The following is a 12,640-nucleotide window of genomic DNA, read 5'->3' on the forward strand; positions in this document are numbered from 1 at the left end:
CTTTTAAAAAAGCTCTCTCTTCAGACTAAACTTACTCACACCCCTTGCCTGTTATATTAAATTTCAGTTACCATGACTCACAAACATTTTTTATTTTTTTTATATATATATCTATCTATATGCATATAGTAATATACAATAACATTTTCTCTTTCTGCAGATTGTCAAGGTGTCAGGTCACATGTCAAAGCTGTTTTTCTGTGGCTTCAGCTTTGAAGTCCTGTGTGAGAGAGCTGGATCTGAGTAGAAACAAGTTGAAAGATTCAGGAATACAGCTGCTGTCAGATGGACTGATGAGTTGTAATTGTAGATTGGAGACTCTGAGGTCAGTTTATTGTCATTAGTCTTTTGCAGATGCTCCATCTTTACAGAGGCTCATATTTATTTCTTGCACACTGATCATGTACTACATTTAATCTGTCACTGACATCTATTCTGTAAGTACAGGCTTCAAAGGTGTGAGCTATCAGAGATCGGATGTCGTTCTTTGGTCTCAGCTCTGACATCCAACTCCTCCCAGCTGAAAGATCTGGATCTAAGTGACAACGAGCTGCAGGAATCGGGAGTGAATCTGCTGCGTGATTTTATGGCGAGTCCACACTGTAGACTGGAGACTCTGAGGTCAGTAATGAGTTGAAGTCAGTCCATGTTGTTTATTTGTCATAGAGGTGATATTTTGGATGATCAGGTAGCATCCAATCGACTGTCTCCCCTCCCAATATACACAACCACGCACACACTCTCATCCTTGACAGCTAGTCACCTGTCAAGTCAAGAGACTGAACGCACTACCTGCACTTTGTGAGAACGGACTATTTTAACTGGTGAGATTGTGCACAGACTTACTTTGATTGATTTTTTTTACTGATTTTATTCCTATTTATTATTATTCTATTATGATGTTTATTATTCTATTGATGTTTTTATTTGCACTGGGATCACTGATTGAGAATCAGAATTTCATTCTCTTGTGTATGCAAAGGCACAGTGAAAATGACAATAAAATTTGAATCTGAATCTCTGAGAATGGGGCAGAGCACTGAAGTTCCATCCGTCTATTTTCTGCCACTTATCCGAGGCCAGGTCACAGTGGCATTAGGCCAAGTAATGAAACGTGGATGTGCCCAGGAGGCATCCTAAACCACCTCAGCTGGCTCCTTTTGATGCAAAGGATTAGTGGCTCTACTCCATGAAAATAAATACCTGCGGTGGGATGCAACCTGGTCTAAGTTCACATAATAATCAAAATTACTCATGGCCAATTGTTACAACATTCAGGAAAAGGGCAAACTTAAATATGTACCAGTACACTGAGGTGTAGCCAGGAGGACAATACTATCACAGCAGCTCAATCAATCCGGCAGCAGGGACACTTTACTCAGGCTTCATCACACCCACACTGGCTGGGAGCTATGCAGCCTGCCATGGAGCCACTGTGCCCAGAATTGGCTCATTCATCAGCTTCTTGGCCACCAGCTGACCAGCCACCGTTCATATCATACAGATGTACAGTGACACCATAAAAAGCCTAACACTTTTCACAGAGGGTTGTCCTGTTGAGTGTCCCAGCAAAGCCTTTTCTTCCAACTCTGAATATATAATTATTTGTTTTTCGTTTCTCTGACTGAAATATATTATTATATATAATATTTCTGTCCAGGTTTTCCGATTCTGAGGGTTCACTTGTCACATTGACTGGAAACCAGGACATGAGTGCTTGTGTGGAGGAAGAGAACAAATCGGAGTCTCCAGTATCTAGAAATGACCTATTACTGTAGTTTAAACGCAGAAAAAATTTAATACAAAAAGCAATAAAATGCAGTTTAAATGACAACATGATAGTGTTAAAATAACATTATTTGTAGATTTTGAGGGAAATTTATGGAAAAAATCAGCTAAGTGACTCATATTGTGGCATGAAATATCTTATAATCTTATAATATGTTATAATGCTAATTCAGCAGACTGACAGACAGACAGAATTATTCTGGCAACCAGAGCTGCTGGTTTTTTTCCATTAAAACGACGGGATTTTTTTTACAGTGCAGTTAACCTCTCACACCTTTTCATATTCATACAGGTGTACAGTAATGTCATCATACCTCCTCCTTATGTGAAGCTGATTTAACTAAGATTTAATGTTCTTGATTTTAGTTCTTGTTCTGGTAATTTTGTATTAAAAAGCACAAAGTCGTTGTCTTTCTGAGAGTTTATTCTGTCACCTGAAGACGGACTCTTTGATGTCTCGAGTGTGAGACGGCAAGAATGAGCCCAGAGCAGGAGAAGTTGTCAGATTATATACATTATCTTGTAAAAAGGATGAACTTGTTCTACCATCAGAACAATGTCAGCACAATAGTCATAATGTGTTGTACAATCAGGACAATGGTTAATCAGTAGATTTTAACATAAATGATGTTCACTTAAAGGTAGGGTTGGTAATGTTGGAAAGCTAGCAAGAGAGCTAGCAAGATTTGAAAATATCACCTCCTCCTGCCTCCTCTAAGTTCCCCCCGCTGCTCCCCCTCCCGTCAGTGAGTCCGTCCAAGCCACGCCCCCACAAACCGGCAACAGCGACAGGTGAAGACTGTGCACACGCGAAGTAGGCAGGGAGAGAGGGGGGCGGATGCAGAACTAGACATGAAGGTACCTGATTGGTTTTTGCTTTTCGGTGCGAAGAGCATGGATTGGTCGGAGTTTTATCACTCCTGTGGCTGTCACAGAGCTCTGATTTTTCCGTTCCTTTTTCTAAAGACATAATGTATTGATACCTCTGATAATAGAACGACCATTTCACCCAGTATAACAAAAAGTGCTTCTGAACAGGATTACCAACCCTACCTTTAAACAGTTAGAGACAGTGAATGCTTACGATTGAATATCAGAAGATGAATAATAATAATTCTCATTACATTCTCCTGCTGAGTCTCCCTCAAACAGCAGAGACGTTTCCTCCAACTCTAATTGTATAATAGTTTGATGTAAGTCTGACATTGGTGTCTCTGACTGAAATATATATGTGTCTAGGTTCTCTGATTCTGAAGGTTCACCTGTCACATTGACTGGAAACCAGAAGATGAGTGGTTGTGTGGAGGAAAAGAACAAATCAGAGTCTCCAGAATCCACCTGTGAGTCCAAACATCCTCCTGTAGACTTCAGAGATGAAGCTGGACCCTCACACATAAAGTAAGAGACTGTTTCTACTGAAACCAGAAATGAAGTTCAGTTATTTACTTTAATGTGAGCAAAACTTTTGCTTTTCTTAATCATTAGTTATCTTTAGAGAAGAGATAGAGTCTGATTATTTGAACCCTCTTCATAAGACAGTCCAGATAACTGCTGTGTTTCTATTTATTCCTACAGGGAGGAGAACACACCAAACAGAGCTACACCTGATGGACATGAAGGAGGTGAGAGTTGAGACTGAGACCAGTTCAAAGTGTGAATGTGACAAAATACACATCTGATGAAACTTATTTAGATTATACAAAATCCAAACTCACTGAGGAACATTTCTTCTGATTGACTGTGACTGTAGAGGAGGTTGTATCATTGTCTGGTTAAAAAAACAGTTTGGTTGACTTTGCTGCATTCAACTTGAGAAAAGCAAGATTCCTGATTGATGATCAGTCACAGATGCATAGGACGCTGTTCTAGAAACATATATCTACTTTTTAATCAAGTTTCAGTGTGTCTTAGATCACTGGCCCATAAGGACGTCCAGAAGAGTTTAACATCAGCTGTTTGTCTTCTTCTCCACATCAGATGGCTCTAATCTCTCATCACATCCGTCCACATCCAACACAACCCTCAATGTGTCTGAGGACAGCAGAGACGATCCAGAGAGGATGAAGCTGCAGGTTGTGTGCAGAGATAATCTGAAAAGTCACTGGCAGGTACAGTCAATACAATACAATACCCTTACAAGTTTCTTAATTTGTTATAGTTCAGACTCAGGTTCCTTAATAGGTTAATTCTCCTTACGTCCAACATAGTCCTGCAGGATCATTTCAATGTAAAGTTAAAGAGCAACTGATCATTTAGTGATGTGGACTAGTGATAATCAGTGATAATGAAACAGTACAGAGTGCAGAGTAGAACCTGAAGCAGTGAGGATCCTGTCAGCTGTATGACTGAGAGTGAGCTGTTCAGTTTCTGTAACTAATGTTTTCACTTTCTACATTTTAGTACTTCACACCCAAAGTGCTGACGCCTTCTGCAAACATTTCATACAGGTAACCAAATCATAATGTAACCCTTTCACTGTTGGTTCATACTGTGTTAATTACTGCCAAAACATAGTAACATAAAGATAACTGTGTCATACATGTGTCACTATGATAGGATCATTAACCAAAGATAACATCATTCTGTTAACAGTTACTAAGTTACTGGTCCAAAGGGAATGATGATATAGCATCAAATACTGAAGCATCCCTGTGTACATATAATATTCACAACCACCCAAATAAAAGTCCCTTCTCAGACGTATCCTCTCTTGATCCACTGACCAAGATTATCTGAAGCTGCTAAGTTAACTAACTGTTAGTTGCTAAGATTTCTGTAACCCTGCCCCAACTTTGTTTGTCCTTCTGGCCCCACATTGGCTGAAACCATAACAACAAATTACTACAGGTTCAACTTGAAACACTGTTTCAAGTTGAACCTGTTAAACAACAAAGAAAAATGTCACTCTTCAGAAAATAGAAAGGCTGCATTTTATTACATTTCTTATGGCTTTGCAATATTATTATTATTTGTTATTGCTGTTCTCTGTGTCTATCTCTCCTCTCTTTTTCTGTCACAACCCAACCAGTCAGGGCAGACGGTTGCCAAACTGGAGCCCATTTCTGCTTGAGGTTTTGTGTAAATTAAAGAGTACAGTCTAAAACTATGTGAAAAGTTCCCTGAGACTAACCTCTGTTGTGATTTGTCTCTATATAAATAAAATTGACTTTTCTTAACTGGAGTCAACTTTCATTTAAACTCCATACAATGATTATTCTTCACTTTTAACACTTTTCATATTCCTGCAGCTGCTGCTTCACTCACATCTTGTCCAGTAGTTCAGTTTGTTCTCCAGCTGTTGAAGCAGTCACAGTTATTTCCTTCAGCAAATTCATTCTTTAGTTTTTATTGTTTCAAACCCAGAAAAAGCTGCATGAGTCTGTGTTGTGTGATCAGTTCCTCTTTGTCCTACAGCCACAGGTGTCCTGGTCCAGGTGTGTTCAAGTGTACTTTGACCGGACTCGTGTTTGGTATGACTAAGAAGGCGGAGCTACAGTACAGGACTGTCCAATGGGATGAGAGAGTCCTACAACCAGCTGGTAAAACAGCTGCAGGGCCGCTGTTCAACATCCAGTCCAGTCCTGAAGGTGCTGTCAGTCAGCTCCACCTGCCACACTGTGAAACCATGGATGGTAAGATGATTATTGGCTTTGTGAGTTTTACTAAAGCAATATTAAGGCTCCTGTTACTGCCCCCTACAGGCTGCAGAGTTCATTAAAGTCACAAGACAAGAGATAAATCAGCAGCGGAGCTAAACATGGAGTTGTCCTTTTGTCTAAAGTGTTCCTCATCTCGGGAGTATGGATGTGTTCAGTTCTGATATTATATAATATCTTGTATATTACTGGAATCTTTCACCTCATGGTGGCACTTAAAGCTTTTAATGGTCAGGCTCTATAGCGATTACTTTTCCAGAAAGGCCGCTGAGAGACTTAGTAGGCTCTTATCTGTGACACGTCCACAAAATGATACTAAAGTCCAGATGATGTTTTTACTGCAGTTTATTTGAATGAAAAATCAAATAGGTACTGACAAGCAGCTGTTCCACAAACATAAAAACCCTGATGTGATCCGACTGTAAGAATAAAGTGATGAAAACCGATGGTGATGATGATGACAATGGTGACGGTCAACGGAAAAAAACGGAACTCTACTAACTCCCTTTGTCCAAATCTCCCGCCACCAACCAAGTGAACAGATAAAATAAGGGGAAACCACACCCATGTGTCAATCACTGCATGTGACGCAATACGTGCAGCTGAAGCAAATATAAACAAAAACAAAACATATTTTGGCTCCTACAGGCTCTATCATATCTTAAAGAGCCTGACCAACCACATGTGCTGCCCAAAGCAAAGTGTGTACAGTTGGGTTAAAACTTCTTAACTGTGTGAATCTGTGTTTAAGGCCAGTTGGTGTAAAGGTGCCACATTAAGAAGAGGGTTAGTAGTTACTGGAAAAAATGAGCAATTCCTGCTACTCTCGGCAGGGATGGAGACAAAGAGAAAAGGCAGTGGGGGAGCTCCGGTTTTGTTACCCTGGTCCATCGGTGGAGTTCACACCTGGGTGCGACCACCAAGGACTGTGGGGTTGAGTTTCTTAAAGACTCTGTTTGTTAGAGTCTTGAAACATGTGGTTAGATCCACCACTGTGGAACCATCTTCCAGATTTGGTCTTGGGGGCAGACACTCTCTCTACATTAAAGAGTAAGCTTTAAAATTCCTGTGTTTATTAAGTGTATAGTTAACTTGTAAAAAATAGTGTAAATCATCAATTCACCCAGGTCATGAAAATAAAAACATTTTACCACTACCTGTAAAATTTAAAAAGACATTAGATTGACTGACTGAGATCCTCTGGGATAGTGAATAACCACAGCACATTTCATTTTTCATTTTTATGTGGGATTTTTGTTCAAAGGGGAAAGTTCAGGAGAACATGTCATCAAAATGTATCATCTGGGGATCATGAAAATATTTATCAATTTGTTTTTAGTCAAGACAATTTATCTACTCTTCGCCCCTCCCCCCACCCCCTGCTTCCTCACATACCTCCCACCTGCCATCACTGACAGTTTTGTTGGTTTTCACTGACCAAACTGAGTTATTATGAAGTTGTTAGTAAAATATGTGTGTGTTTTCACAGCTCCGCTCCCTGAAGGTCTGCTGTCTGTCGTCCACATCACTGATGATGGAATGAGCATCCTGAAGCCGCTGAAGATTACAGACACTAATGTGGTTGTGAACGTCCCTCACCTCTCTGCCTTTGGCCTGGTCTGGGATTTTTTAAAGAAGCTTATTAACATCGCACGACCAATCAGTGGCCAAGTTCTGCTGTTCCTCCGACCTCCAAACCCAAAAACACAGAGACAGAATCTGAACATGTTTCTCCTGCCGAGGAACGTCCCTCTGTCAGAGGTAAAATTAAATTTTATGTCTCAGCTTCACTTTCAGTCCAAACTTGTCTGATCATTCATTTTTTATCTTAAAAAATCCATGAAAATACAAAATACAGTGTGTTTTTCCTCAATTAAATCTTTATTTCAATAACTTAGTCTAACAACAATCCTCTTTAGACAAGACAGTTAAAGTTCAACTGTTCAAAAGATTTGCGGAACTTGTAAGCAGCTGAGCCCGAGGCTCCGAGCCAAACCTCTTCACATATCAATCACTACAGCACTCTTAAACACAACTGAGTCTCTTTTAGAAACACTTCCAAAAAACAATCAAGTCTAACAACAACTTAATCAAAAACATAAAGTTACTCAGGACTGACAGTTTTTGCCAAAATATAACGTTAAAGGACTCCAAAATGCTCCCAGCCGAGAGAGAAAGAAGGAGAGTGAGTGACAGAGATAGTGTTAGTTCACAATTATGCTTATTTAACTAGAGCCAAACAACAAGAGTGACTCACCTAAAGGCTGCGGTGGTGACTGTCCAACTGTCCACTGCTAACAAAGTAAAGTAACTCCAGCCTACTGATTCTTGTTGAGGAAGATTAGCATGTTAACATGCTTGGGGGTCAGTCCAGCAACTGAAATTGCATTGCCTCTGGACTCACACTACACAACACAACATTTCACGTGATCAACAAAATTCTTAACGGTCAATTATCGATCATCAATTGATCATGCCGATCCCTAGTAAGAACCGAATATAGAGTCAAAGTTTAATTGTAAATGTTCACATTGTCATACAGGTTATATTAGTTCTTATACATCTTTGTACAGTGAAAAGTACAAGAAACTGATAACGATAACGCATTGTTCCTTTGATATTGTGCTGATACATACATACATGAGACCAGGTGTTCTAAAAAAATGAAAAGGTTGCATATCTCAGTTCATCTCAATTCACTCCATTTGGTGTCGTAGTGTTTATTATATTCAGTAGAGAAACAGGCCTGGCTTGGATTTTGTTCTTGTATTAGATAGGAGCTCAGAGTGAGAGGTGGTATTGGCATGTTGTAAGGCTTTCTGAATAGAGTTGGAGCCATAGCCTCTTTCCTTGTATCTAATCTGCAGGTTCTGTAGTTAGGGCCCAAGAACCGACCAGTTTAAAGGGCCTATTATATCCTAAGGAATTCGTTGTCTTCTTCCAAAATAAGCGCAAACTTAAAGCTCAGAGTATTAATCCAGGTGTGCAGCTCTCACAGCTTCAGACTTGGTAAATGAAGTGGTCTGTGAACCTCCACTTGGGGAAAACCACCTTTGAAAAAACTGGCAGCTGCATAATAATACTGATAATGAAAATGATCATAATGATGATAAGAATAATAATGCATTTTATTAATAGGTGCCTTTCAAAACACTCAATTACCTTTACAACACAACAGTTCATCAAACATCATAAAATCAGCAAACATTGAAAAGGAGTTAGTGCAATAGTACAATAGATGAATATGAAAGTGATCTCATAGTCACTATGACACAGAATATGCCAGTCAGAATAAATGTGTTTTCAGAGTGAGGTGCAAATGTCTGGCGGGGGCAGATCGGCTGAAGCCTCTTGACCCCATGATGGTAGTTAAGTTGGCAGATGGGGCAAAGAGCTGGTTGGCGGAGGAGGATCGGAGAGTTCGGGAAGGTGTGTAGATGTGAATCAGTTCCGAGAGATATGATGGTGCCAGGTTGTGAAGGATCTTGTAAGTGAAGAGTAGAATCTTAAAGTCAATGCAGGATTTGATAGAGAGCCAATGAAGTTGCTGCAGGGCAGGAGTGATGTGTTCAATAGAGGGGGTTCTGGTTCTGGTTATGATACGGACGGCTGCGTTCTGGACCAGCTGGAGTTTGTGAAGAGATTTCCGCGGAAGACCAAAGAGGAGAGAGTTACAGTAGTCCAGACGGGATGTGATCAGGATGTTTACCAGGATAGCGTTGCAGGTTGGTGAAAGCGAGGGACGGAGGCGGTTGATGTTCCGTAGATGGAAGTATGCAGACCGAGTAACGTTATTGATGTGGGCTTCGAAAGATAATGTGCTGTCCAGGATAACACCCAGGCTTTTTACCTGAGGAGAAGGAGGAACAGTGGAATTGTTGATGGTCAAGGAGAAAGAGTTGGGTTTTTCTAAGGTTGATCCGGTACCGATTTGTTTCACTACATATCTTTAACAACCAGCCCATATGCAATCACTTAAATCATAATGAGTACACTTAAACCAGCTGCATTTTTCTCCATATTTTCGACTATTACAAAGAAGCTTGTCTTTGTGAAATATGTGTGCCCACACAAAAAACTGGATAAAAGTCTCATTGATATTAAAATCTCTTTTATAGAGTGACCTGGCCATGAGAGCAGTATAAATACAAACACAATAAGCAGATGAACACAGCTGAACACAAAATCCAGTTGTTGCTTATCAGACAACAAGTGTGTGAGGTTGATATACTGTGTCTGTGCTGAGCTGAAGTCAGCGTTTACTGATAATAATAATGAAAATATTCGGGTTTCTCTTCAGGTGAGTGCACAACAGCGAAATGCTGAATACATCACAGCCCCTTCCAGCTGCAAACTTATCAAAGATGAAAGTTACAGGGTTCTCTGTCCTGAGGCTTTTAAAATACAGCCTAAAGTGAGTATTGTAATATCTGATAAAGGTCTTTGTAACATGATTCATAAACTGCTGTTTGTTACCTTTAGTTCACTTTGGATACTTCTGGTTTACAGAGAGCAAATTTTGACCTGGAGATTGGACCAAATTATCACCCAACATTTGAGATCCGCCTGCCTGCAAACACAGACGAAGTAACTTTGAAGATCCAGGACCAAAGAAATACAGAAGTCTGGGAGCATGAAGTGGAACTGACTGGTAAATCAATCAATCTTTACTTGCCGTAAAAATCGGTGTATAAGTCGCACCTTAAACGCAATTATTTTTCATTGAAAAGTGAGGTGCGTCTTAAACACTGGTGCGTCCTATTCACCAGTAAAATACAGAGAGGTTGGATCTGGATATGATCATAGGTCCACACTAAGAACAATAACTATAACAGTAAAGATAATGTGTGCAATGTGAGCATCCACACTTATGAACTATAACATTCTATTAACAGCTTTGTAAAGCATGCGTGCGCTTCAGCTGTGTCTGCAGCTAATTCAAATATCTATTGATGACCCGTTAATGCTGTATGTTGTACCGAAAAATAAAAAAAATTAAACCAGGCGGGTTCACCTGCAGGTGCTGATTCAATGTGTTTCAGTATTTACAGTCCAAACTGACAGCAGCAGATGTTGAAGCGTGATGCACAAAAGCACGCAGACAATCAGCTAGTGCGCTGTGGCAGCAACACAGAGTATGATCTGAAAAATAAAAGATTCACTAACTTTGTTGTTTTTCCACTGGATGGAACAGAGGATGATGCGTTGTTTGACTCTAGGACTGAAACAGAGTCTTAGGACCGTGAGCTTGGTGAGCTTTACTGCAACTTGGGAGCAATATTTGCACACAGTGACAGATCTGATGAAGAGTTTTTGGGACTCAGTGAGCGCACAGCTACACACTGTATTAAATATATTATTAAATATATATATAGTTACTGTGTTCTTTTAAAAGGTTTAATTGAAACTCAGCCTACTGAACCCGGTCTGAGTTAATACACCGGTCCAGTTCAGTTAAATCATTACTGAACCATTAACCCATCCACATCCTGTCTACATTTGCTCTGTCTTATTATCAGCATGTCAGTCATTTGTGAGGTACTTTGAAATGCACTCATCATTATGTAGATAACGTTTGACTGATTCCTCTTGTCCCTCAGATGCTGCTGTAGATAAAGAAAATCTGGTGAAGCTTCAGACTCTCTCACCACACAAGAGGCTGCTTTCAGTTCGTTCACAGTTTGTTGATGGAGTGTCTGATCCAGTTCTAAACCAGCTGCTGGATCAACTTTTACAACGAAAAGTTATCAACGATGAAGAAAAGGAGTCAGCAAACACAAAATCCAAGGCTGACAAAGCTCGAGCTGTGATTGACTTGGTGAGAAAGAAAGGAAGAGAAGCCAGCTCATTCTTCATTACTGACCTCTGCAAGTTGGATCCACAGTTTTCCAAAACCTTGAACTTAAGCTGAAGTGGGAACAAGTGTAAAGTCTGTAATGAAGTGAAGACAGTCTTATATGAAATCATCTCAAAATCCCTGAGTGTCAATTACACTTAACTTTTACAAAGAGAACCACATGGGACCAGTTTCCTGGAAACAACCTAGTCCTGGTCCAAACACTGACTTTAATCATGAGTGTAGTGTGTCCAGGAGGCAAGTTCTCAGTTAGAAGAGCAGGAATGTTTTACTCATACGCTCACTGCTGCAGGATGTTATTCATCTTATTCATCTGTCTGAGACTCACCTGGAAGATTATTTGATGTACTGACACAAAGACACCTCTAAACTACATGACTGCTGCATGTTAGTGTCACAGATTCAGTCTGACCTTAAAATGCTGTTTTCATAATGACACAACAGGATCAACCTGTGAGTTTCTTCCAGTTACTGTTGATGTTTGAGCTTCAGGTCCACATGTGACACAAAGGAGAGTTAATATTGAACTTATATTCATCTGATGGACAACACACTGCTGGATGTGTTTTAGTTTCTATATAAATACTGACAGATCTATGATGAGCCTGTATCAGCTGACAGTATCAGACATTTACATATCACAACTAAAGCATGAGTGAGTTTGGACTGTTCCTCTGTGATTTAAACTAAATGATTGACACAAATATAATTAATGACCTTTTCATCTCAGCAGAAAACTTGAATTCACTGGATTTTTTAAAGGCAAAGTTTTATTTGATTAGTTTTTATCTAAATTATAAGAAGTTTAATTAGGTTAATGATGTTTATGTTTATTTTGATATTTACTTTGCATTATTGTATTTGATCTCTTATAGGTGAGGTTTTAAGATAAGCACCTCATCCGCATGTTTTATTTTGTATTTACTATTTTTCTCAGACTTTTATTTTGTAAATGTGCAAATAAACCAAAAACCAATAAGTTATAAATACACTGAAAACCATTCAGAGTGCATCAGCTGGACTGAGGAACGCTTTGTCGTTATGTGAGTTTTTGATTTGAACTCTTTGTGTTTTTACTGTATATTTTCTTTAAAGATCCTGTATGTTTTACTGTTGTTAATATAAATAATAAATGATTTTAAAAGATCAGTATCATACATTTATTTTTAATCTACTCATAGAAAGTCAAGATATCTTAAATAGACAGTAAAACTGAGAGAATCAGGGTTTAAACCAGACAGGGAGCTCCAGTCCTCTGAAATGAGGCCAACCAGGAAGTAACTTAAAACTGCATTCTATCAAAAGGCCACCAGGGGGCGACCGTTTTGGTGTCAAAAGG

General features: G+C 39.5%; 1 protein-coding gene across 1 annotated transcript; it reads left to right on the top strand.

The window, feature by feature from the left end:
• Window positions 1–181: 181 nt before the first annotated feature.
• LOC133977109 (caspase recruitment domain-containing protein 8-like) lies at window positions 182–11,922 on the top strand. Its single transcript, XM_062415245.1, has 11 exons — window positions 182–224; window positions 498–621; window positions 3,028–3,186; window positions 3,364–3,410; window positions 3,766–3,896; window positions 4,189–4,235; window positions 5,203–5,420; window positions 6,934–7,205; window positions 9,745–9,858; window positions 9,954–10,095; window positions 11,045–11,922. The coding sequence occupies exons 1-11, from the start codon at window positions 182–184 to the stop codon at window positions 11,353–11,355; spliced, it is 1,608 nt and encodes a 535-aa protein (XP_062271229.1). The 3' UTR covers window positions 11,356–11,922.
• The last annotated feature ends 718 nt before the right edge of the window (window positions 11,923–12,640 follow it).

This window comes from Scomber scombrus, unplaced genomic scaffold, assembly GCF_963691925.1.
Source record: "Scomber scombrus unplaced genomic scaffold, fScoSco1.1 SCAFFOLD_240, whole genome shotgun sequence".
Classification (NCBI taxonomy): domain Eukaryota; kingdom Metazoa; phylum Chordata; class Actinopteri; order Scombriformes; family Scombridae; genus Scomber; species Scomber scombrus.